Source organism: Lupinus angustifolius, chromosome LG11 (assembly GCF_001865875.1).
Source record: "Lupinus angustifolius cultivar Tanjil chromosome LG11, LupAngTanjil_v1.0, whole genome shotgun sequence".
In the NCBI taxonomy this organism is placed as follows: Eukaryota; Viridiplantae; Streptophyta; class Magnoliopsida; order Fabales; family Fabaceae; genus Lupinus; species Lupinus angustifolius.
Genome location: NC_032019.1, coordinates 24,770,707 through 24,797,708, shown reverse-complemented (window position 1 = coordinate 24,797,708; position 27,002 = coordinate 24,770,707). Strand labels below are relative to the sequence as shown.

Sequence of the window (27,002 nt, the reverse complement as noted above, 5' to 3'; positions counted from 1 at the left end):
TCTAAATATTGGCCAACATGAGGAAAATGTTGGGCATGGTCGTGGCCCAAGACACGGCCAGGCCGTGTACGCCTCTGTCCATACTTCCCAAAAATTTTAATTGGGACACGGACGTGTACCAAGGCATGGCCAGACCGTGCCAACCAAAAAAAAAGCGGGAAAACTTGTGACATGTTAATTTTAATATTTCATATTTGTTGGTGCTAGTTTCTAACTTGTTCTTGTTCATTTGAATTCAGAATAAAGGCATCCTTGAAGAGGGAACACTTGCATTAATTACTGTCAACATCATTAAAGCTGGAGAGAGATTACACTTAATGCATCAGATTGGAAACTCAAGAATGATAAATGAGAGTGTGATTTTCGTGCAAAGTCTCCACTCACTTAATTCATCTGAATGGGGAACTCAAGCTTGATAAACATGGGTGTAATTTTCGTGCAATTCATCCAGCCAAGTCTAAATGCACAATTCCAAGTCCAAATTGCTTCCTTAAACTCGTGGGGACCATGGCATTCAATGATGGCCGAATTTCTCCAAAGAATTAAGGAATCCTAGACTAAAGTACATCACTTCTTCATGGAAATTCAAAGTATATTGCATTTTGTAATTTAATTGCTTAGGAATTCCCATGTGGGATATTTACTTGCTTTATTTTGTCTAAATCATGGTTGGAAAAGGATCTAATGTAACCAGCCATGAAGTAGGTTTAATCTAGTCCAAATTGAGTCTTAATTCATATTAGGGACACGTGGGAACCATCATGGTTTGCCTATAAGTGTACTTCCTTTTGGCTAAATGAAATTAAGTTTTCTTTTGAGTTAAAAATTGAGGAATATTTCCTTCTGTGATAGCTTTGTCTTCTCCAAACTTCTTGGTTGGACCAAGATTAAAATTTCTGATCAAGAACCAAGTTCTTGTGGCGAACATCATCCGGCTTATCAACACCCAAGTGTTGTGGTGCCTACCACTCCATTTCTTACTCATCTTCTTTTATCTTACAATATCAATCTGTTGCCAAAATTCACCATCAAAATAGCCTAGAAAAACGTGGGCAAAGTAAAGCACCAATCAATATAGATCATTATCAAGAACTTCCAAAAGAGGTTCACATAACCATCCTAAGCGTATGAGAAATGTGGAGATTGGTGGTTAATCCTCTGCTCAAGGTGGCAGAAACTTCATTAGGAATGATCCCTACTGCTCTTCAACTCTACAAGCTGAAAGGTTAGCAAAGTTCGTCGGCTGAAAATAGATATATATTTAGTTTGCAAACATAGTGTGGATGGTGGAGTAAATCTTTCAATTACTGCTGGAATTAGAGGCTCAATGGGCTAACACATTTCTGGAATTAAATGATATTATCTTCCCCTCTCTAGTTCGGGAGTTCTATTGTAACTTTCAGTACAAGTATGGGAAGTGTGTTAGTGTTGTAAAAGTAAAATTGATTACATTGAATGAGGAGTTATTTCTGGAAGTTGGAGGTCAGGCTAGAGATGGTTCTCATCTAGGTAACTACACCAATGAGTTATGGAACTCGTATGATTCAACTGAAATGTATAAGTCATGCCTAAGAGAACCACACTATTGTGTGCAAGGTGAGTTGACCAAGGCTGGATCCATGACTTTAGAGAACAGGCTTGTCTATTACCTTATTGCTTATGTGTTGGTTCAGCAAAACACTAACCATGCTCAACCAACGGGTAATAACTTGAAGCTCGTGTATGTTGTGAAAGAAGGAATCATGGTGAATTGGCATGCTGAGACTCTTAAAGTAATGACTGGCATCGCTTCCTCTTCATCCAGATTGTTGGCCGATGGGATTTTATATCATGTGTCATTGAACAAGTTGGCATTGACACAAGTAATAAGGACTTAGTTGTTGTGAATCTCAGTGAGCATCTCATTGATGATAGCCCGATCCACAAGATGAATATCTATAAATATGGTGGAGTGTGGATGTATAAAGAGGACCATCAGACTACTATTGAGATTTCGGATGAGGATGTTATTCCATCTAAGCAAACCCAAGCATCGCAACCGGATGAGGTTCCTACTATGCCTCAAGCACCATCTTTCACTTTGGCTCATTTGGACGCTATGGAACAACACCTCGATGAGTGTATTGATAATGCAATGCATGCCATGGAGAATAGGAGGCAACCTATGGAGGAAAGGCTCATGGCTGAGTTTCATAGACAAGAATTGGAAACCCAAACTCGCTTAGAACAACTTAGCTTTATGTTCAACAAATTTAGAGGTTTCATCCAACCACCTCCTAGTAGCTAGTCTAGTTAGGGCAACCATTAGTAGTCCTAGTTGGCATAGTGTAGGGTGTGTGTTTGTTTATGTCATTGTTGATTATCTTGTAATTTTATGACTCTATATTTCATTGAATTTTTGTTTTCTTTGGATTTGGCATATGTGTATTTTAACTTGTGTTGAGGAAAGGAAGAAAAAGAAAAGTTACACAAAAAGGTCAAGAAAAAGAATGAGGAAAGGAAGAAAAAGAATGACGAAAGGAAGAAAAAGAATAAATGTGAAAAAGTTGAAAATGAGTATGCATTTAAAAAAGATAAATCATTTTGCTCTCTTTTAACTTTGGAAGTATTTTTGAAAATCTTGAAAAACCAATTTTCTTTGATAGCAAAGCCTCATTAAAACCTAAATAAGACCTTAATGATCCTTGAAACTTTTGTGTGATCAAAGTAAGTGTTCAGAAGCAAAACAAAATTAAATTCTTGCAAACCAAAGAAGTTGAGTTTTGAGTGAAACGCTTACACATTTGGCTCCATTCTTGAACCGTGTGTGAAAATGCATCTCTTTGATTGATAATTTTTTTTTAAGCGAAGTGCTAAATGAATTTTTGAAATGATGTGTTCATTATTAGTTTGAAACCTTATGAGTTAAAATCACATTATCATAAACACATTTCATGAAACTTTGAAATGATGCATAGTTCTGATCTTGTCCAACATTAATTTTTCCAAAGCCAAGTAGTTGTTATTTTACCTTTGTTTGGGGAAAAGCAAAGTCTTAAGTTGGGGGAGTTGATAAGTACCAAAAATATCTAATTCTCATACACTTTTCATGGGACTTATCCTATGCAAAAATGTGAAAACCAACTTAATTCAACACTTTTTAGATAATTTTTGTGTGTATAAATAATATAATTTTTTATCACCTTTTGTCCAATTTTTTCTTGAATTTTGTAGGAAATTGAATCAATAAAAATGAATCCAAAATAAAGCCAAAACTTCATGCCAAATCACAAGCCAAAAGCTCAAAAAGAAATGGTCAAAACAAACAAGCTAAGCATGGCATGTTGTGTGCTTAGCTTGTCACCATAAAAGATGACTTAGGCTTGAAGAAAATTACCTTACCTCACCTTGAAGAAACCTAAGCTAGGTATGAAAAGCCAAGAACAACTCAAAATCTTACCTAGACTTTAAGAAATCATGACAAAAGTGCCAAGTAACCAACTAAAATCAACTCAAGAATCATGGAACAAAGGTTGCTTCGACTTGAAGAAAGGTAGGTTCCTTCACCATGAAGGAACCAGGAAGTCAGGTGTGGTGCACAAGGGGCCAGGCGCCCAGGCAGGTCAGTCAAACCTAGCCATGAAGAAAGCTTGGCCAACTCATCAAGCAACTTGCATATTCATTACTTGAAGGTCAAGCACATGACATCATGCATGACATATGTTTTGCACAGCCAAGTAGGCGATATCAACATGCATGTAACACAGTCTACAATAGGCTATCCAAGCTAGTTGGCTATGGCGTGACAAGCTACTGACCCACCATCTTTGGGTGTGCCAAACTGCCTGACCAGGGTGTTGGGCGGTCTAGAAAGGGGGCCAGGCGGCCCTCCTGGTGCCTATAAAAGGCACACTCATCCTCACTTTTACATCATTGTACATACCATTTTCTCTCCATTTTCGGTTCTCTCTTATTTTAGGTTGTTCTTAGGTTTTTATTTTATAGAAATTCAGAGGGAATGGAGTTGGAAAATGAAGTGCAAAAACATGACTTTGTAACCTCATTTGGAACTAAAAGCATCTAATCTTTGGATAGATGGCTAATGCTCCAAAAAGTTGGACTATGGTGTAACTCTCTTGTACTCTTCATTTTCTTCATTTATGTAAGTTATTTCTTTGGTTACTTTGATTCTTTAAGAAGTTCTTAATGTGGTTTTAGATTGATTACCTAAAGCTTGATTTAAAGATTCAAATGAATGCTTCTTCTTAAAGTCTTGACAAGTGAACTAAAAAGTATAACCTACACCTTAGTTCACTTGTAATATCAAAGCATATATTTTAAGCAACTTATGTTCAAGGCTAAATAAAGTTAACGAAGCCTGAAGTAGGGTGTGACAACCTACTCCGACGAGTGGCAGTGAATTATTATTTAGTGTATTACATAAGGTTTGAAAATTATCTTATCATACTAGGACACTAGATGGGGGATTTAGACATGGTGTATGGAATCAACCAAAGGATAACACATAACTTGTATAATTTTCATATTGATATTGTTCAAGAAATTATTACATCATCCTAACTATAGTTTCCTCTTGAATTTGTATATAGTTAGTTTCCTTACTTAATTCATAAAACACCAAAACAATATTATATGTTACTTTCTTACTTTTGATAAAAGATACAAAGTGTGAGTACATTTCTATTAAGCAATTCCTTGTGGTTCGACATAACCCTATACTACACTACAATTGAATCTTGAAAAGAGATGCAAGTCTAAAATAGTAAAGTGTTAACTTATAAATTTTATTTGTTGATTAAAGATTCCTAAAAACATAAGTTCAAACCAATCCATGGTTTGTAACTTTGTACATAGGAATAATATGCAAAAAGTGCAATTCAATCAATGAATTGTTACATAGACAATAAAAGAGTGATGAAAAATAAATCTAACCGCTAACATTTACCCTCTATCATTTATTCTCTCCAACTAACTTTTACTTTCTATCATATATTTTCCGCAACTAACATTTATTTTTTGTCATTTACTTTTCTGCAACTAACATTTATTTATTGCTTTATTCTTTTATTATTTATACCAACCCTTCAAAAGAAGTGGTACGATTAACTGCTAACTTTATTCTTTTGTTCATTTTATTATTCATTGATACCAACCTTTCGTAAGAAATGGTATGGTTAACTTAATAAATTGATACCGACCATTATGGTATGGTTAAAAGGAACCTAAAAAGGAAGTAAATAAATAAAGTCACTAATTAAATAAATTGTTCATCACTCATCACTCTAAAATCAAATATAAATAAACTTGCAGCTGGGAAATCTAATTTCAACAAAGTGACACATTTTGTTGTTGAAGGGGGGGGGGGGATTCCTAGTCAGAATATCTGTTCAACAGCTGTTAGAGAGGAAATTCTCGTGGGATTAATGAATATTACCGTGGGTGACTTAGCATTAATGGTGGCTTTACACCATTTTTGGACCATTGGTGCATTTTTCAACTGGGCATAAATCACTAAACAACATCCTAAGGCAATTCTAGAGCTGTTGAGAAGAATTGCTCGTGGGAAACTTGAAGTGATCGTTGCAGCCTTAATGTGCTCATTAATGGAGAATTAACTCCAAATTCTAGTCGTTGAGGCTTGGCTTGTTGAACATAAAACATCCAAACAACATCCTACACTAAGTTGCTCACAAATAATCTTCATTGGGCAGATGGAACTTCTACTCTTTAAAATGGCATCCTATGCTCATCAATTCTAGGCTGTGGGACACACTTAAGTGAGGAATTAATTCTTATTTCATCATGTGTCAATTTGAGTTATTTCTAGTCATCGGAATTCACTTGGAAACAGAATCCTATGCCCTCAACATTCATTCTTCAACTGAGGAGCTTCAACTTGGGAGTTAAGACAAGAATTTCACCATGTGCTCAAGTCTTAAACTGTGGCAACAAAGAGGACAGAATCCTAGGCCAACTAACTACACAAGTTGTGGAGTCTCAAAGCCTCAACAAGAATCCTATATCTTCTTCATTATGTCCTTAATGTCTTTAATTCTCTTCTTGAATCTAATAAATCACATGTTACCTGGATTTAAGCATGTGTAGGAATAACTTAAGAGTCAAATGGTATCCTATATTGGATCACTATGAATTAGGACTTTAATTTCTTGTCCTTTCCTTTTCGTGGGAGCCAAGTTTAGCTTGCCTGTATATGTATGCTTGATACTCATGAAATAAACAAGTTAAGTTAAGTATAATTCATTTTGGATTAAGGATTATTCCTTGTGAGAGCATTGTGCATTCTTTAAACCTTCTTGGTTGAACCAAGATTAAAAGTTCTTATCAAGAACCAAGTTCTTGTGGCGAGTATCACCTTAGCTTATCAACACCTCATGTATTATGGTGCCCTATCACCTTAAATCTATTCCATCTTCTTTTATCTTTACTTATTCAATTTCATTGCTTACTCAATCATAAAAGGGCGTACAAACCCATGAGCTTGGCCAACACCAACCAAGATGGCTCGTGCATAAGAATCTTCTAAAAATGGTTCACATCATGCCAGAACATGATTTTGATGAAGACAAAGACAACTTAAAGACAATGTAAACATCATCAACAACAACAACAACAACAAAAGACTCATATTCAAGCTTCAAGAAAGGATCATGAAGACTAAGAGTAATTATTTTCATTGATAGGTCTTAAGATGCTTTGGATGGGTAGAGTCTAGGTTAGGTGAACCTTTTGATAAATCTAACATTATATGAGCATATTGCATAAAAGAGATTTTTCATGCACAACATGACTTAAAAATATTTTAGCATGCATACAAGATTTTGGGCACTAATACTTATTTATTTTTCAAAGTCATGCATCATATATACATCATTCATGTTAGAGGTTCATGCATAATCAACTAAGTCTTTTTAGAAAATCATTAATCGATTATGACTTTATTTAATTGATTAAGTCTTCGTATATGGAAAACTCGTTAATCAATTAAGAACATGGTTAATCGATTAAGTCAGTTTTTGTTTTGGAATCTATGACGTTTTAAAGAAATGTTAATCAATTAAGTGACAATTTAATCGATTGTCCCCAACAGAACATTTTGAAACCGAATGGTATTTTACCATCCTTTCCTATATGCAAAGTAGTACAAAAAAGCAAGAACAAGAAATTTTATACTTACAGAAACTTGATACAAAAGTGATTTCGCGTTTTCAAGAAGAGATTTTTGAATAAGAGAGCAAACCTTTCATGTGAAAAAGAGAGAGTTTTTAAACATCTATGAAAAGAGTTTATTTTCATATCTTGAGATTTTCAAAGATTTCCTTTTGTGAATCTTATTCATTCATTTTCATCTCTATGTGTGAGATTCATCAAAGGGTTGTGTTATGAATTATTAGTGTATGTTTTAGCACATTGAAGGTGCATTAGAAATTTGTACACATCTTTGTATGATCGGTTTGTGAATTTGTCTCTTTGAGGGTGTGAGGTATCACCTAGGAGAAAGAGAGAAATTTGGGAGAAATTCTAGGTTGCTATTAAGGTGCAAGAGGAGGTCTCATTGGGATACTTAGCTAGAAATGGTGAGGGGCCACAAGAAGCTAGCTCCAAGAGAAGTCTTGGTGAAGAAGTGTTTTGTAATACACATTTGATTTCTTCTAGTGAAGCAAATCTCCCAAGATCAGAAGGGGAGACATGCTTGTAAGTTGCATGTGAATTAGCAATCAAACCAGGATAAATCAATTGTATCATCTTCTCTCTTACCTACTCTTTTACTTACTTGCAATTATCGCATTTTTGTATTATTTGATAGCATTCATTTAGTGATCATTGCATAAGTCAATTTACTCTGTTAATCATATTTTGTAATCATTTTAAGAGCCTATTATATTAATATAATCACTACTTTCTTGTTGCATCAAGAACCAAAATATTTTAAATAAAACTATCAGGTTAATCAATTAAGTCTTCATATAATCGATTAAGTTCAACTTTGTGTTAATTGATTAACTATTCATTTAGTCGATTAAAATCATTAGTTTTTTAGAATAACTTTTCCATTTCGAATCAAGTTTAATTATAATTTGAATCACCTATTCACCTCCTCTAGGTGAAAATAGAGCCCTTGTTCACATTTTACTAAGAGACAAATTTTATACTTAAGCTATCAAGGAAGAACTTTTTTTTTCTCTATAAAGAGTGGGGGACAAATTGGGTTCTTGGTGTGGGGGGATATTTTAAGTAAATGAGGATAGTTTTGTCCATAATTTTTTGTTATATTTTGCTAACATGTTCCTTTGAGTAGACTAATGTTAGCAAACCCCTAAAAATAAATATAAATGCAGAAAAAAGATGGAGGTTTTGGCTCCACGTCCATACTTTTTAGTTTAATACTCATTGTTTAATTGTTTTATGAAGTTCCATAAATATCCTCCTGCAACATTTAAAATCTTATATGGTATCCATATACTACCATTCTTCTCATATCTTGTATTTTAAATCTCTAAGGGCAATACTTCAATCATCACACATTGAAGAAGGTAACATTATTATTCATCTATATTTTTTATTTTCGTTAATTAAGCACATCTTCGATTTCTCTAAGGGCAATACTTCAATCATCGCAAATATCTGTAAAAATTTAAGTAGGTGTAGACATGTTCATATTGTCTTGTCTTAACAGACAATATAGTATGTCTTGCCTATTTTAAAATGAGCGGCACATGTACATTGATGAATAATATAATAAAATAAAATAAAAATTATTAAAAAACTGAGATATTTTATATAAGTTAATTAAATCATTTTACATCATAACTTTTTGAGACATTAAATCACATTATATTATAATTTTTTTGAATTTTTCTTATTTTTTTCTTACACTATACTTGTGGGCTATGTAAGCATGCACACAAGTATTGACAGTTTTACCATCTATATTCTTTAATACTAAGAATTTGTATGGGCAAAGAGGAAATTTTAATTTCTTATATTATTTAATTTAAAAGTAACTAAAAATCTGTATTCTTGGTTTTTTTTTGTTACGTCCAAATACATTCACCCAGTATTAAATTATAGATCTATTTGGACAACAAAAGAAAATGGTTGGTTAAAGCAATAAATATTCGTTTTCCCTTCAAAATATCAAGGTTGGAGTCCTCCTATACTAGAAATAGTTGGTGCCAGAAGAATCATCCAACAAGGTTAACCAGCTCAGTTCATATTAATCGGTTTTGGTACCTCAACCAATCGAATCTCTTTTGTTAATCTCACATTTTTTCCTTTCAAGCCCAAGCCTTTCTAACCCAGACGAAAAGAATCAAATGCAAAAGTAAAACTTGAGAATTCTTCACAATCTGAACTGGGTTTCCAACATTTTCAATCACCTTCATTTCTAACCACTCTCGTTCTCTTATTCAGGTACAACCATTCCTCCCTTCTCTTCGTGTTTACAAATTCATCGATTTGAAAAGAAAAAACTTCGCCCTTGATTTGATCCATCGCAAGTTACGCTTTTTTCGTTGAAAACCAGATTCCCATATACCCTTTTGGTTCCGGATTAATGGGTCGCTTTCCAAATTCGCTTACTTGCTTGATTTCTGATTCTTCAGGTAATTGATTTGCTTGTTAAGTGAGAGAAGATGGGAGCACTGGTGTCGAAGTTTTGGTTCATGCTGTTCCCTGCGAAGGAGTATAAGATCGTAGTTGTTGGGTTGGATAATGCTGGAAAAACCACCACTCTCTATAAATTGCACTTGGGCGAGGTTGTCACCACTAACCCTACTGTAGGTAGCAACGTGGAAGAGCTTGTCTACAAGAATATACGATTCGAGGTTCGTTAATCACTTCATAAAAATGGATTTTTTTTCTTCTGAAAAATAATTTAGTACCTTTTTACATTGGAAACTATGTTTTGTATACTGTATTGTTGATGTGTGTGCATGTATTGCGTATATACTATCTACAGACATGAGGGGTGTTGTTTGAGCATCAATTCTTGGTGTTCAAATAACGAAGCTGATATTTGATGATTTGTTTTTTTGTAGTTGGGTACCTTTGTATGATGATGTGAGTGAGTATCCAAGTATGTCGTATTTTGAGATGAAATATACATATAAAGACTGACTGAAAACAATTATCATATAGGAAACTATGAGAACAATAAATGTAACATCAAACAACCATACATGGATGGTTAAGATTAAATGTTAATTATTAGTTACATGATCACTTAAAAAAGTCATGTGCATGTATATATATATAGAGAGAGAAATCCAATGGTCCATATGTCAAAACGGGCCGCCTGGCCCGTTTAGCCCGTGCCCGCAAATGCCCGCAATAATTTAAGCGGACCGGGCATGCCCGCAATTGGTTAACGGACAAAAAGTCATGCCCTGCCCGTTTTAAAACGGGCTAAGGGGCTAATGGGCGGCCCGCGGGCATTTTCCTGTTTACATTAAAAAAGCAACAATTGTGAATACTAAGTTATCAAGTACATTATGCAGTAAATCAATACATTTTACATAACCACATTACATAATAATTCAAAGTTTCTATAATAATAATTCAAAACATGTCTCTCTAACCATATTAGATAATAATTTTCTCTAACAAGTATGCAATAATAATTATAAAATAACCAAACAATAATAAAGTCTTGGATTAAAATTTTAAAAGTGTAGAATGTAATGCCCGCGGGCCGCCCGCGGAGCCCGTTTAAAATGCCCACTAATAAAGCGGGCAAACGGGCCGGGCAATATGGGCTAACAGGCAAAAATATCATGCCCTGCCCGCATTTTTTTGCGGGCAATGCGGGCTGGCCCACGGGCATAGCCCGTTTTCACACCCCTAGGTCCATATTAACTATTTTCATTTTTCACAATAACAATTATTTTCACTTGAGTCACTTTATATATATATATATATTGTGAGAGGGTGTTTTATGGATGTTGATTTCTAGGTTTTCAAGTAATAAAGTTGTAAACACTCAGATTAATCAAACTGCACTCACTTTCATCTTTTTTTGTTCATGAATTAGAAAATATATGGTGATAAAGGACAAGGACTTTTCAATTTTCTTGTTAGTTGACCTATCATTCTTCTTGCTTAATTGTTCATGATTGATGTTAAATGAAAATTGTCATTTAATTGCATATACTTGGAAACCTTTTTGTTGAGGCTGACATTAGTGTGATCATCTCCTTCTCTTTCCAACTCTCTGTTTTTTCGTTTTCTGGACAAATGTCCAAAGTTGCCTTTAAAGATAAATTGCATGTGCGTTCTATCGCTTAGTTCAATTATAATAGAAATGGTAGAAAACTAGAAATGAAGATATTTATGTTTAATCATTCAATTACCCAGCTTACAGTGCATATGCTTTTAATGTATTCACTAAAATAATTAGGATGATGTTGTTGGTGGTGATAAATGCTGATATTGAGATAGAACAGTGTGTAATTTGTGTTTGTGTATATGGGAATAATATATACGGTTCACAGAATTGGGAACAGTTTTTATTTCTAATATCAAACACTTTTCTGAAAATCGGGGACTATAGCATATTGGTTGGTCACTGGATGTGTGTGTTCTAATTGCGTGCCATCGGTTGGAAATTTGGTACTATTTTCCTAGAAGAGTATGGAAAGGTACTTCAAATAAAATATTGTAAATCACGTCTGAAATATGTCTTAGAATAGAAAAGGGAGAAGTTACTTAATGTAGATTATTACCTATTTGAGGATATAATTGAACTAAATAAATAAAGTCAGTTTCTAAACGTGATAAGTTTTGGCTCTTGTATGAAAGCAAAAATTATATGGCAGTGCTCTGTTTATGTTGTTCTTTGCTGTATGCGAATGGAATGGAACACCACATTCTTCAATGACTCCTTTTAACTATACACATCATTTGGGATAGGGTTACTCTTTTGGCATCCCTTTCCACTCTTCTCATGGTCTTTTAAGTGGTGTTTCTTTGTTCAAAATGCAATGGGATTTACATGATTTGTTGTATGATTTTGTCACAGGTTCTAGATGTTTCTTTTTGGTTTGTTTGTGGGGATGTATTATCCTTTCTCGTTACTCTTCGAATAATATTTCATTTTTCAAAAGAAAAAAAAACTTTCCTATTTTTTCTGCATCCTTGGTGGGAAGTGAACAAAGCAGTCAGATTCTCTCTAAAATTTAATGATAGAATAAGCCTTCTCTGTAATAGCAATAATAATTCTTTAAAAAGCAAATAAGAGTAACCTTTTAAATTGTGCCATTCTAAAGGATGCCACACAATTTAACAGCCGCAGCAGCAACAATAAAAATAATAATCTTTTAAATTGTACCATTGTTAATTTTATGCGTGATTGTCTTAGCATTTTCAACAACTTAGTTGTCTTTCTATCCTTTTTCATTATTCTTAGAAATCCTTTATAGTGAGCCCACTTATCAATTAGTGATTATGCATTGATTGTTCGTTCATCATTTGCATAGCAACTTTGATGACAGAAATGCTTTCTTGACTTTCCCTTCACCCCGCTCCCTGGACTAAGATGTCATGGCTGAGGCGATATTCTCCAAGTTCCATAAATTATCTGGATGCAGTGTCATCGTTGCAGTCTGTAAAATAAAGTCGTATTTTTAAAGCACTTAATTCTACTTCTGTAATTGGTAATCCCAAAAGACACCCCGACTAGTATAATGGTCCTGTGAAATTTTGATTAGCTATCAAATTTCTTCCTAATTTTTTGAAGAGAACAGACATTTTAAACTTCTCTTCAGGTCCTTCACTTCCAAATTCGTTTTTCTCATCATAGCGAGAGGATGAAATGATTTTCGTTAAGATTGGCACCGATGTTTTAAAGTACATTTGGCGTGGGATATATCTAAAAATAGACTTATATGCAGGCTGGGGTGCTTACTATTCAGATATGTTATTTATTTCAGGTCTGGGACCTTGGTGGACAAGAAAGACTCCGGACATCTTGGGCAACATATTACCGAGGAACACATGCTGTAATTGCTGTCATAGACAGCAATGATAGAGCCAGGATCTCTATTATGAAGTATGAACTTTTCAGGTTGCTAGGGCATGACGATTTACAACATTCTGTTATTCTTGTCTTTGCTAATAAACAAGATATCAAGGATGCAATGACTCCTGCTGAGATCACTGATGCATTGTCTCTTCACAGCATCAAGAATCATGATTGGCATATACAAGCATGCTGTGCCCTCTCGGGAGAAGGGCTGTATGACGGTCTTGGGTGGATTGCATCGCGAGTATCTGGAAAAGCATCAACGTGATGTTGGTTGTTGGGGTTGCTGGAAACAGGGGAATGAGATTCATTTTCCATGTATTGAGTTTAAGTGATGATTTACAAACATTGTATCATCATATGTTTCGTACATATCAAACCAGTATGGAAAACAAGTTATTTCATGTTTAATTTGATTGTTTGATGAACATGATTAACTTAGGAAATGTTGATTTTTATGTGAAATGCAGTTTTTAGAAAAATATAAATGTTTGATTATTTTAAAACAATCAGATTTTTTTTGTTTACATTGCATCTCAGCAAGTTAACTATCAAGCCAATATTATTGATTTATAGGTTATCAAATAAATTCAAATATATATACAAACATCATATTATTAATTTTTTGGTTTATCATATAGTTTGTCTTGTTGCATTGGTTAAAATGAACTAGATTAATTTTAACAAATGTTGGTAAAGATTTTTTTACATTAGTAGTGCATTATTCACAGACACTAAAAATATTCTACACTCTACACCCACGGAACCTTTTGTAGATATATATAAACAAAACTATTATAAGGGATTACAACAATAACAATAATATTTATCTCTCTGGCAATTGTCAATTTTCCCAACATCTTATATCATTGATTTAAGATATATAAATTCAGTGATTTGTGGTATTGTATGATCCTCAATCTTAACCTCTATGATAGAGTTTGTTAGTCTCTTGTTAAACTATGTTCCATATATTTTGTTTTAATTCGATTTATACAAAAGTCAGATTCTTCTAAAGCTTGTCTCCATGTTTTTAACTCGTCATTCTATTCCTCTCTTGAAACTCCCACTTAGAGAATATCATCTACATAAAGCATGCATTGTGGCACCGATAATTGGATAAGCTAAGTAAGCACATCCAAAAGTATTGTAAACAAATAGGAGCCCAATCTTGACCATTCATGTAGTCCTATGGCAATAGGAAAATCTTCTCGGACCATGTCTTGTTTTTCCAGGTCGGTCTCGACCTCATCAAACATATCCTAGGTTGATCTTATATAGGTAATCCGAACACCTTTCCTCTCTAAAGTTTTCCACAAAACCTCTTTATGCACCTTATCATGTGTCTTCTCCAAATCAATGAAGATTGTGTGCAAGCCCTTTTGGTTCCTTTAGTATCTCCCCATCAACTGCAATATCAAGTATATAACCTACAGGTACAACCTCCCCAACATAAAACTAAATTTTCAGTGATATGTGTCTCTTGTCTCAACCTCCTCTTAATTATCATTTCTCATAGCTTCATTGTATGGTTCATGAGCTTAATCCTCGTAAAGTTTGTACAATGCTCTTGTTCTTATAAATTGTCTTAGACTTCATGATATCATTAAACAAATTTGTGACTCAACTAATGTCCAGCTTTCCTAGAACCTTTCATGCCTCAATAGGTATATTATCTTGTTCACCGTTATGCCATTCTCCATCATTTTCAAAGCTTCTTTCATCTCAAACTCTCGAATTTTATGCTAAAATATATAATTTTGATATCTTTTTTAATGTCGTGTCTATCAGAAAGTAAGAAATCATATCTCTCATTGAAAAGCTTGTGAAAATAGTTCTTATGTCCTTATATCATTGTCATTCATCAAGACTTTTCCATTTTTATCTTTAATGCATTTCATTTTGTCCAAGCCTTTTGTCTTTCTTAACCTACCCTTTACACTTCTTTCACCTCACTTCTCTTGTCTCTTATCTTTCCTGATCTATTTCTTAACTACCTTATATTCTTCTCGACTTTCAGTATTTTTACACAGTGAACTTGATTTCATGATCTATAACATTCTTCTATCACCTTAAATTTATTTGTGACAGTTTTCTCTCACTACTATAATTCTTTATATTTGGTCCAAAATCTTTAGATATGTCCAGTGTCTCCTTTACGATTTTCCTAATTTTGTTGGTCATCATAGTATTTTTTATTAACTCCAAGCACTCTAAAATAAACTATTTTCCATGGGTAATAAAAAATGAAATCAATGTCCCAATGAAACTGGTCCACTCAAAGGATTAAATTCATAGGTCGTAAGTTCAAATCCAACTACTTATGTGAGAATCTCGTTGACAAATATTTTGTAAGTAACTCATTATGCACCCCAAAAAAAGGTGACACCTACCCTAGAAAGAGCCCCTAGACCAAACTCACCTAAGCTTTTATTTATAAAAAAAAAAAGATAAGAAGATCTTGCTCCTAGCCTTGATTGGGTTTTGATCACGACACCAACATCAAACAAAAAGAAGAAAATGGATTAAAGACTTGAAGATTTGAGACTTAGAAACATGCACATTAAGAGAGCAAGATTATATAGCTTTCCAAGTTAGGTGCTTCTAATCCTAAGCCTTTTTACTTGAGTAATATGCTCTTATGAATGTTTTCAAGAAAGTGAGTAACAAGTTACTGGGACAAAGTAACTAGTTACCCAAAACTGAATAATAGACAACCAAACAAAAATAAGGCAGATTAACCGATTACTCAATTGAGTAACTGATTACCATTACACATAAGTTGGGCATAATCAATTACACCACATGAGTAATTGAATACTCATACTTGTTACATCAGTTTTCATATTCAAACTGAAATAGCTTTTTTCAAAATCAATCAATGCCTTTCCAATCGACTTCTACCTCTTGGAATAGGTATGATGGATGATTGGAAGCCTATTTAAATCCATCAATGATTTAGATTCAAATTACAACTTCTACATACAAATCACATACACATTTTGCAACAACTTGAGTCAAATTTTCTGATCTCTTAAAAACTTGTTAAAGTGTTTTCCTGAAAAGTTTTTTGCACTTTCTTTTAATCTGAAAAATACTAGAGCATTTATGTTTTAATTATTGTGATTGACTTACAAATGATGGAGAGCATAAGATTTAGAATTCACAGCAATCCCTAGCACTAGATACAAAGTTCTTCATTTATTCATTTGTTGTAATCACCATAGTTTGTGGTTAAGGGAAAAAGTGAAAATGAAGAAGTGGTGTGCTTTTTGTTATGAGGTTGGCGAGTGATAATCCTAGAATAAATCTTAGTGTAAGATTTGTAAGATTAATACTCATTCTATAATGAAAATTTCTTGTGGTTTTCAATAGGACTAGACATAGCCTTTGGTGGATAGAAGGTGAACCATGATATATCGGTGTTATATATTTTCTCTTAGTATTTTACTTTCTTCATTTTTATTTTTACCAACTTTGAGTCTTCCATTGGGTGTTTGAGTTTTATCTTTAAACGAGTTGCAAAAATATGCAAAAGTTGTAGAAAGCTAATTCACACCCTCTTAGTTTGCCATCTATACTTGCAATTGGCACCAAAGCAATGTTGGATAAATTATTCTCGAGATCCTAACTTTCTAAATGGTCTCTATATCTTTTCTAGGAGAAGGTTCCAACATCAGTCGCCCTCCATATGATTTCTAGAAAATCCGTATAAGAATCTGCATAGAGTCTTAAGACTTAGATATATGGAATGCAATAGAATAACGTCCGTATATTATGAAATACACTAAACAATAGTTAAGTGCCACTCGTCAGAGTTGGTTGTCACACCATATTTCAGGCACCATTAACTTTATAAGCCTTGAACATAAGTTGCTTAAAATAGATGCTTGATGTGGCACGTGAACTAAGGTGTAGGTTATACTTTTTAGTTCACTTGTCAACACTTTAAGAAGAAGCATTTTGAATCTTTAAATCAAGTTTTAGGTGATCAAGTTAAAACTGCATTAAGTACTTCATAAAGAATCAAAACTTAACCAAAAAGTAATAACTTGAAAGTATTGATTTCAAAAGATACATTAAAGAGAAGAAATTAGACCATAATCCAAGTCAATTTGTAGGAGCATGAGCCATCTATCCAAGGATGAGATGCTTTTTGGACTGAAATGAGATTACAAAATTATGTTTTTTGCATCTCATTTGCCATCTCCTTTCTCCTCTTGGATTAAGAAAGAAAACTACAAACTACACTTACCTAAACTATTTTGGAGTGGAAATTCTCCAAGAAAATTACAAGAAGAAGATGTGCAAGAAGAGAGAATTCAGATTGAGAGAGAAGTGGAATGTGAGAATGTGAATTATAATGAGAATCTACGTATTTTTGCCTTTGAGATGCCCTCCTATTTATAGGAGTTTCTGGCCACCGCCAAGCTGCTCTCTTTCACTGCAAAGCTGCTTACCAAACCCTTCAGCATGGCTTTGGTCATAGCCAAGCAGCTTAGTCACCTGCTTGAGCTGACTCACCAAGCTAGTTGTGAGCTACTGGCCTAACTATTGTGAGCTACCTTTGAAAAGCCTATGGAGGCTACTTTGAGTGAGGTCATGCATGATGTCAAGGTTGCTTGTTGGCTAAGTCAACTTGACCAAGTTGCTGCGTGCACACTGCCATGCATTTACGTGGCACCGCTCAGCTGTCTGCTTGAGCAGCTTTGACCGTGTTGATGGTGATGTGGCCTAGTGCTTGCTGATCTAGTCAGGTGTGTGGTTCCAAGCTGGGCAGTTCAGTTGCTCCGCTAAGCTGTTTGCTTGAGCAGGTTGGCTTGTGTAAGGCTTGTGGTCTAACCGTGCCATGCTTGTGTTCTGACTATGCCAGGTTGGACTGGACTGTGCCATACTAGTGTCCAGGTCAGCTGGGCGTGGACTTGGTCCAAGCGAAGCTGCTTAGTGGGCAGCTTCATGTTGACTCCATATTTTCTACATAGGTCAAGTCTTGTTGAGTAATGCTTAAGCACATACTATGTTAAAGACAAACTATGTGTTGCATGCCAAAAAGACAAATAAACAAAGGTGTCATTTAAGCCAAAGCATATAGTTTCTACCGATAGGTTTTTACAATTATTGCATATGGACTTATTTGTTCCTTCTAGGACAATAAGTTTTGGAAGTAACTATTATGCTCTTGCAATAGTGGAAGATTTCCAAGAGTCCAAAATGAAAAATCTTTGAAAATCGCAGCTATTAGAATGATTACGGGGGGGATTTCAAAATGTATTGTTTGAGGAGTTTTGTGATGAACATGGTATCACACGTAAATTCTCAAAACCTACAACACGACAACAAAATGTGTTGTGGAATGGAATAATAAGTCATTGGAGGAATTAGCGAGAACTATGTTGAATGAAATTGACTGGCCCAAATACTTTTGGGCTGATATTGTTAGTACCGCTGGTTATGTCTCTAATAGAGTTTTCATTAGGCATATTCTCAAGAAAACTCCCAATAAACTTTATAGAGGTAGAAAACCTAATATAGTTCATTTGCATATCTTTGGGTGTAAATTCTTTGTTCTTAATATTAGAAAAGACAATCTAGGTAAATTTGATACAAAATCAGATGAAGTTATATTTCTTGGTTATTCTATAACTAGCAAATCATATAGAGTTTCTAATAAGAGAACTTTAACCATAGAAGAATCTATGCATGTATTATTTGATAAAAACAACCCTCCATGGAGGAAAAAGATGTTTGTGATGATTTACCAAGCACTTCACCAAGTGAAGTCCCAATTATTGAAGAATTCAATGACATGAATAGAGTACTAGAAGTTACATTAGTTTTCAGATTCAAACCAAAACTATTTGAGAATGAATCAATGTCTCTCCAATCCAGAAAACGTTTGTGGTCAAAATGGCTCATTTTGTTAGCTTTTTGTAAACCTGTTTTGAAAGCTCATTTATAAGTAATGGCAGAGTTATATAATTATTAAACATTATATTTAACATATAATTAATTATATATTACAATGTTATATAAAATCTTTTCTAATTTGATATCGAGTTCGAGTTTCATAACATTGACATCAAGACCATCAGTGTTGTTATGATCACTATTTTACAATTGAAGATGATAAAAAAATATACACGGCATAAAAGAAAAGAAAAAATAATTTGACAAGGTTGTAAATGTCAAAGGATTGGTAACACTATCATTTGTACGAGTAAGCTGTTCCCCGAAACATTAATTCAAGCTGTGTATTTTCTATAATTGTCATCTGCACAAAGAAGTATTCCATGAAAATTTGGCAACAACAATATTTCTCCAAAACTATAAAAATTTCTGGCCCAATCTTGGCAAGAGATGTAAAAGTAAAACTGTTATTCTGTTGCTTGAGTCAACAGACATTAATGGTTGCAATTAGCAATAATTATCAGAGAATCCAGCAACTGCATCCTTTTGAATCTTTGGGACCCTCAAACCATCGATCCCATAAAGGGTTTAACGGGCTAGTTGTTCTGTAAGCACAAAAATAAAACAATTTTTAAAAAGGAGATAAATTAGAAATAAATTTGGCTGTAACAAAGATACAGGAGGTTCTGAGAACTGAGCAGATATTTTACACTGGGAGTAAAGGATCATGTCTTGTTTCCACATTGGTCAGCATTCTGGCAAGGACCAAATGGTAAGTAAAAATTAGACTAACATTGTGATAGAGTGCAAATAGCAATCTACCAAGAACACTAGAATTAATCCACTTCGAAGAAAATGGATAACAGGAAGATAAAATAAACACTATATTCTTCATATTTCATTGATTTTTTTTATGGAAGAACAAAGACATTATTTAAAGAGAATGAAGAAATCCTAAGATGATGATGACCATACACGTGTCATCCTCTTAGGATATACGAACATTATAGAAATATCATTTATTTAATTAAATCTAAATAATCAACTATTATATCCTATCCTATTCCCTTTCTAATAACTCTCATAACAAATATCATAATTAGCATCCTATCACATTGATGAGAGAATACATTTTTTTTTTAAATAGTTTTATTCTATTTTTGGGTTTTAAGCTTACTCTTTGCACAATACAGATGCTCCCTCCATCTTTTCAAGCTTTTCGAGCTCCTCCTGCAGTCATTTAATAGTTAACATTAAGACACTTGCTGTACAAGTCTAAACAACAACTCCAATCAGTAATTGAAAATAAAGGCTATATTTTTTAATATTAGAAGTCAATGAACATGGTTTTTGATAGATTCGATCCATGTCTCGTGGGATTAAGGCTTGGTTATTATATTAGACAAGGTTTGAAAATCAAACAAGAAAAACTCCAGCAGCAGATAACATTAGCTAGCACATGCAGTATATAAAGAAGAAGGAATTTAATCCTATGGAAGAGTGAAAAACATGAGCAGTGCACAATAATATTGTATTAGTGAAATTAAAGAAGGAAAGAGGACAAAATTATATAAAAAAGGATTGAGTAGCATATTCCAATCCGAGTTTATGGTCGAAAACGAGTCATTGAATATACTAATGTTCTTTTCCACCCAAATACACTAAAGAGAAGTGTAAACACAGAATTGCCACAGGACACCTCCAAATCTAGTAAGGAGAAATTCTTCCAAATCTAAAGGGCAGTTCAAAGACTCTGCAAAGATCCCAAACAACCTATTCCATAAAGAATTTGCTGCCTAACCATACAAAAAAAAATGAGCCCAAGATTTGGAATCTAAACCACATTATACATACAATAGGCTACAAAGCTGTAATTCAATTATCGATGAATTGAAGTCTTTAACTAAGAGTAACACTTCAAAAGAATGTACATTTTTCTTTAATATTTTTAATTTTTAATTATTATTATTATTTAGAATTAATATGTTATTTTGAAACATTGAAACAATTATCTATTTTTCTTTATATTTTTTGTTATTCAATTAATCTTAATTACAATTACAATTGAATATCATTGCCCCTCCTAGACTAAAGTTCAAGATCCGCCACTGCGAGCAATCAAATAGAAAAGAGAATAGAGATGGGATAAACACAGGGAATTAGTTAATGAGGTTCACCATTTGTGTTTATATGTATAGAAACGTTGAGCGGATACCACTATGTATTAGAGAATAATGATTTGTGTATTAGTTGTTGTACATCCTTAGGTTCATATAACACATATATGTAGCCCTCTACCCCAACCCCTTTACATCAGCACAAGTTCGTAACTTGTATTGTTGTTTTCTGCACAAAAGAAAGGACAATCCACAACTGTGTACCTGGCCTGATAGTGTTCTATTAGAATATGAGTTATTTTCACAACATATCTATATTAGGAGAGTGGGTGAAGAAAAAAAATTAGGTTTATAGAAAGCATTATGCAAAGAAGATAGACCAAATAGCCTTAGAAAGGTATCATAAAGAGGATCAATACCAACCTAAATATCTTCCTGAAATTTAATTCATCACGCAATGGAAAGGACTAATGAGAATTAAAAGAAGGTAAGAAAATCTTCAGAAATAAAATTCCAAGGACTAGCATGAGTTACTCTACTCAAGGAATTTGTGTCCCACCACATGGATGCAAACCATACTTACTTCGATTAACTTGACACCATAAAGGTTATATAGGATAATATCCACTTACAGGCAACACCCTGTTCTTGGGCACCAACTTACCCAGGCCCAACCCTCTTACTTCTTTGGTTTACGATAATCCTCCTAACTAACACATCAAGCCAACTATGTCAACTGCAATCATATCAATCCACAGGAAGACTAGCGAAAGTTCACACTTGTTGCTAGAGTTTAACATGAAATTATTATTCAAGCCAAATTTAGTCGTACACCCCTCATCACCTAATCCTACTCCGAAATTGACTGACAGAAAGCTTGACTCCGAGAAAACAATCATTGGAAAAGCAATAAATGTCTGATTCAGAAAACTTTATAAAATTTTCAAATGAAACATAATGGCTTGATATAACTTTTCTGTTATGGTGACCTATATCAAGACCCTGAATTGAACCTTAAAGAATACAATTTACACTTTTAGAGAAAGATTTCATTATATCTTCCTAACAACTTCATAGGTAACCCTCTAAATAAATATAAACCAAGTACTTAGTCCCAGCAAGCCCTTGCTATAAAATTCAATGATTTGGTTTGTCGAATTCTGAGGTTTTTCCCATTCACAAACACCATAAGGGCTCCATGTAGGGGTGGAAACGAGTACAGTCGAGTCAAACTTGACTCAGCTCAGTTTGACTCGTTAAGGATTGGCTCGAATCGAGTTTCAAGCCGAGTTCAATGTCGAACTATTATTTAGCTCCAGTTCAACTCAATTAAAGTTCACGGGCTTTCGAGCAGGTTAATGAGCTCAAATTTATGTCGCTCATCAGCATAAATTTAAAGGATCGACAAAGTGTTGGTGGATTATACATATACATATAAAGAAAGTTTATGAATATTCATAATAAATGTATCTACCAATTAAAGTTCATTTAGTAAAGATCGTGTATGTATGTATCTAGAAAGTGACTCAAGTGAGAACAATTTTTAATATGAGAAATGAGAACAATTAGTATGTACAATTGAATCTTATATGAATTGTCAAGATTGAAAGAAAAGTGCACACAACTTTTTTAGGTAATCTTGTGACCATTAATTAACTTTTAACTTTTAAGCTTAATCATCTATGTATACTGATTTACTATTATCATATTTTTATATGAGAATTGTTCTCACTTGAGTTACTCTCGTGTATATAATTGAGCTAGCTCATAAACCTCACGAATCGAATTGTATTTAGCTCAAAGTTCAGCTCATTTAATTATCGAGGTCAATCTTTAACTCAAGTTGAACTCGTTTGGTTCATGAACCAAGTTTATTGAACTAATTAACAAATCGAGTTTCGGACAAATGTCGAGTTGGTTCGATTCATTGTCAGCTCTAACTCCATGTAATAATTATGATCTTTCATACTATGTCTAATGATGATAAACACTTTTTAACTTCTAGCTTTTAGTCACCTCGACGTCCAGCTTCAAATCCTAGTTCACCTGACATCAATTCAGGTCAACCTTATGATGATTTTCATATTAGCTCACAGATAACTATAGGATTTTGCAAACCTCAGCCAGTTCAGATGGACTTGATTGACGCTCATTATATTATTCTTTACAAACATTATGATATGTAACTGAAAGGAGTAGTAACTTCGAAATGCAGGAAGCATCTGTGAAAAGTCTAAAGTATTTCCTAATGTCAGAAAAGTAGCAAGATAGATATACAGGACCAGCCTCAGCTCAGTCTATAATTGAAGCATGCAGCCTAGGAAAAGGGAATTGGTAGTGTTGGAACATATCTGTCATCTACCTTCGTCAATGGTTCTCATCAGGGTTAAACAATGCCAACAACATCACATGATGCGGCCACATCTCAGTTGTAACAGTTACAACGATCGCTGCAAGCTGTGATTGTGGGATCACATTGGACACAAAGTCCCACATTTAACAGAATGCAAGGAAATAAAGAGGCAGGCATTCAGGCCAGAAAATGGAAATCCTTCTAATTGTTGGTAGTCACTTCCCATGTGCCTGAGATAATGATGTGATCCTACCAAGCTTATTTGATCCAAGAGAAAGACAAGCAACTCATAACCAATCAAGGGTCTTCATGTACCAAGAACAAACTTTATATGAGCAAAGCAAGGAACAAACAACACCAAGAGACCATGAAAGGAGTTTGGGTGAAGTGGCTGTGTTGGTCCCCAGACCATGGCATACGGCCGGGCCGTGGCCAACTTTCCATTTTTCTCGCAATTTCCTTAATAATTGTAATCACCCCTGTTATGAGTAAGTGGTTCTAGATACTCCTAGGCTGAACCAAACGATTTTATTATAAGTATATGACCTTTCATGCTTTGTCTCTTCCTTACTCCAAAGACATTTTTTTATAGGCAAATATTAGTACGTTAATATATTTTAGTAGGTGGGATTTGAACCCTCAATCTCCTTATAACTCCACTCCTTAAACCCTCGATCTCCTTATAACTCCACTCCTTAAACCCTCCACCCTAACCACCTGACCACCTTATGACTCCCTTGTCCCAAAGACACTTAGTGGGAGACAAGGCATTTAAGGCTTCTTAGAAGTTGCGTTCCATTTATCAGGGCTATCTTCTTGTCTAGGCAACTGCCCTTCATATGTAACTCAGCTTTTTTCTGAATCAAACACCTTGAATCTTTTGTTTTAACATAGGAGTGTTCTCCTTGGTTCTTAGCTGAACCGACTAAGGGACTTATCGTCAAGCTAATCACCCTTCGTGGCGTTTAACCTTTGATTTATCAATCATCTTGGTTGTGGCACCATTCGATATCCACCATTCCATTTCTTACCTTCCATTTGTTGTCACTAACACTCTCCTCACGGTTGTATCACTCTTGTCACCAAGAAGTGTTCCGCTCGTGCTCTCTTTACACTTATTCTGATTTTCATTCTTGTTTTCTCTTCTCTCTTGGGCATGCTTTTCCTTCATTTTTACTTGATCTTCACTCACCTCTAAACAAAATAAACACGGCTCAGCAGCCCCTCACTATGTGTGTCATATAATATTTAATTACTGAATTGAGTTGCCACTAGTGAAAAGAGAGGTAAAATGAAGATTTAATTTGTGCCTCTCAATGCTTTAAATTTAAAGGACACAAGAAGAACATATGTTTACTTACATCAACTAAACTGTGAACCTCCTAATACTACATACAATGAGAAATAGACAATAAACTAAAATTTATTCATTTGCATATCATTATTCAAAGTTAAGTTGAGACTCCAAGGTGAGGACTCCTGGATTTCCTCACATCAAATATTTGTATAATTTTCAAAGATAAAATTGGAAGATATAAATGGCAGTTGTTTAGTAAACATAATTGCAATCAAAATATCAACTTAGATGTGGACAAAAATTGAGGTAAGAAAACATTATGATGGTCCAAGTGCAAAAAAATAATAACTAGAAAGCCTGAATTCAATTCAACAACCACTCTATAATGCTTTAACATTAAAGAAAGGCTGCTATTCTCTCCGGTCCTCTCCAGCACACATGGCACTAAAAATTCAAGGGTGCAGATATTTTTTATTATTAAATTAAAATTGTACAGATTTACCATTCCCCTCATATTCCAGTACCAGAAACTTATTTCATTCAACAAGTATGACCGTACAAGAGGTTCACGGACCACAACAGTATGTAACTATCTTAATAATTAATTTCCGAAATTGTATTTTCTTACCAAATGACAATAGACTAAATCACTAAAATCATATATCCCTCTGACAGAAGAACACACAGCAAATTATCTGAATTTTTAACTTATTTTCCAACACAGGCAACATTATATTTTTCACAAATGATAATTGTTTCTCAAAATAACAAGGAATATTCAAAACTTTCCCATGTCTACCATTTGACCTTTTAAAAACAAAATAAGAAAAGTAACCCAAACCAAGATAAAAAAAAATCAACCCACATAATTTGTACCCAAATAAAAATAATAACAAACACAAAAAACAAAAACGACAAAAAAGGAAAAAGAACAACACCCTATTTTCCCATCTATGAAGAACACTCCAAAAATTGATCATGCAAATAAGTACAAAGTACCTCCAAAAATTTAGCTTCTTGCTCCACCCTTTTAAGTTGAGCTTGTATCCTATGCTTTCCTCTGGCATCCCTAGAAAACAAAGACTGAACCCGTTTCACGGATTCAGGCCCACCCGATTGCATATTTTCAGCACACAATTGAAAAACCAGTAGAAGAGTACAAAAAAGGTGTTATTAACTGAAAAGATCAATTTTTGAAGAGATATTTGGGGACCCCATCAAGTGTAGGACATGAAAGTAGAGAGAATTGGATCTATATAAGAAGAGAGAGAGGAAGAGGAGAAGAGGTGGTAGAAGTTGTTTCAGTTTTGTGTGTTTTAACTTTTGGGAGTGGAATATTGTGAACAAAAGGAAGGTTGTTATCCTTGAGTGGGTGTGTCGTGTTGGACACTTGGACGAAAGATGGTTTTCTTTTTTGCGTATTCTCATTCTCATCTGAATGTCCATGTGTTATTCTTTTTATCCTCTTTCTCCCACTCTCCCACTTTCCATTTCTATTTTTAGCCCTCTCCATCTTAATATAGTAATATACCAGTTTACTCAAGAGATAATTAATTAAATCGTATATTTGTAAAGTTAAATACATATATTATACTAATATTAATATTAAAAAAATAAAGGATGTGTTGAATAATACTTCTATTTATACCATTTGTTAAAATAAAATATGTGATTTGACAGTAGATTATGTTTTAGAAGTATAAAAGAAAGATTGTGATGGTATGTTTCATCCTCATATCATGTTGGTAAAAATTAAGTTACTTTCATATAAAAAAATTGGTAATTTTAAATGAAGATCGATCGATATGACCAATAAGGTTTAAATGAAAACCGGTCGACATGACTAATAGAATTTAAATTAAAAGCAGTCGATATGACCAATTTTGACTGATATGATTATATTATTGATATAATTGATGTACCGTAATAATATAGGGAATAGTTCCGTGGTTGAACCAACTGATTTAGAACCATTTTTTGTACTACCAAAAGTATTCTCTCACTATAACAACTAATGGGAGGAAGAAAGAAAAAGTTGAGGAAGTCCATCTCAACCAGTGTGATTTTTTTAAAGTGAGAGAGCCTTTATTTATAGGGTGGAAACTCGAACAACAAGAAAAACTAACGATCCAAAATATAAGTTTATCATAAAATGAACGACAAGATTAAGACTAAGGAGATTGAACTTACCTATAACATGATGAAAACACACCCCCAACTGCTTCAACGTGCATGCTTGTGTGGTGGTCATGTGATATGTGTCATCTCCAATCACAAAACTTTTTTACC

General features: G+C 34.0%; 2 protein-coding genes across 2 annotated transcripts; one reads left to right on the top strand and one right to left on the bottom strand.

The window, feature by feature from the left end:
* On the top strand, window positions 9,165–13,501 carry LOC109359050 (ADP-ribosylation factor-like protein 5). Its single transcript, XM_019603557.1, has 3 exons — window positions 9,165–9,424; window positions 9,610–9,845; window positions 12,948–13,501. Exons 2-3 carry the CDS (start codon window positions 9,654–9,656, stop codon window positions 13,305–13,307), a joined length of 552 nt encoding a protein of 183 aa, XP_019459102.1. The 5' UTR covers window positions 9,165–9,424; window positions 9,610–9,653; the 3' UTR covers window positions 13,308–13,501.
* LOC109359287 (guanine nucleotide-binding protein subunit gamma 2-like) lies at window positions 19,192–26,152 on the bottom strand. Its single transcript, XM_019603900.1, has 4 exons — window positions 25,713–26,152; window positions 20,124–20,176; window positions 19,657–19,701; window positions 19,192–19,551 (listed from the first exon to the last, which is right to left on the bottom strand). Exons 1-4 carry the CDS (start codon window positions 25,833–25,835, stop codon window positions 19,467–19,469), a joined length of 306 nt encoding a protein of 101 aa, XP_019459445.1. The 5' UTR covers window positions 25,836–26,152; the 3' UTR covers window positions 19,192–19,466.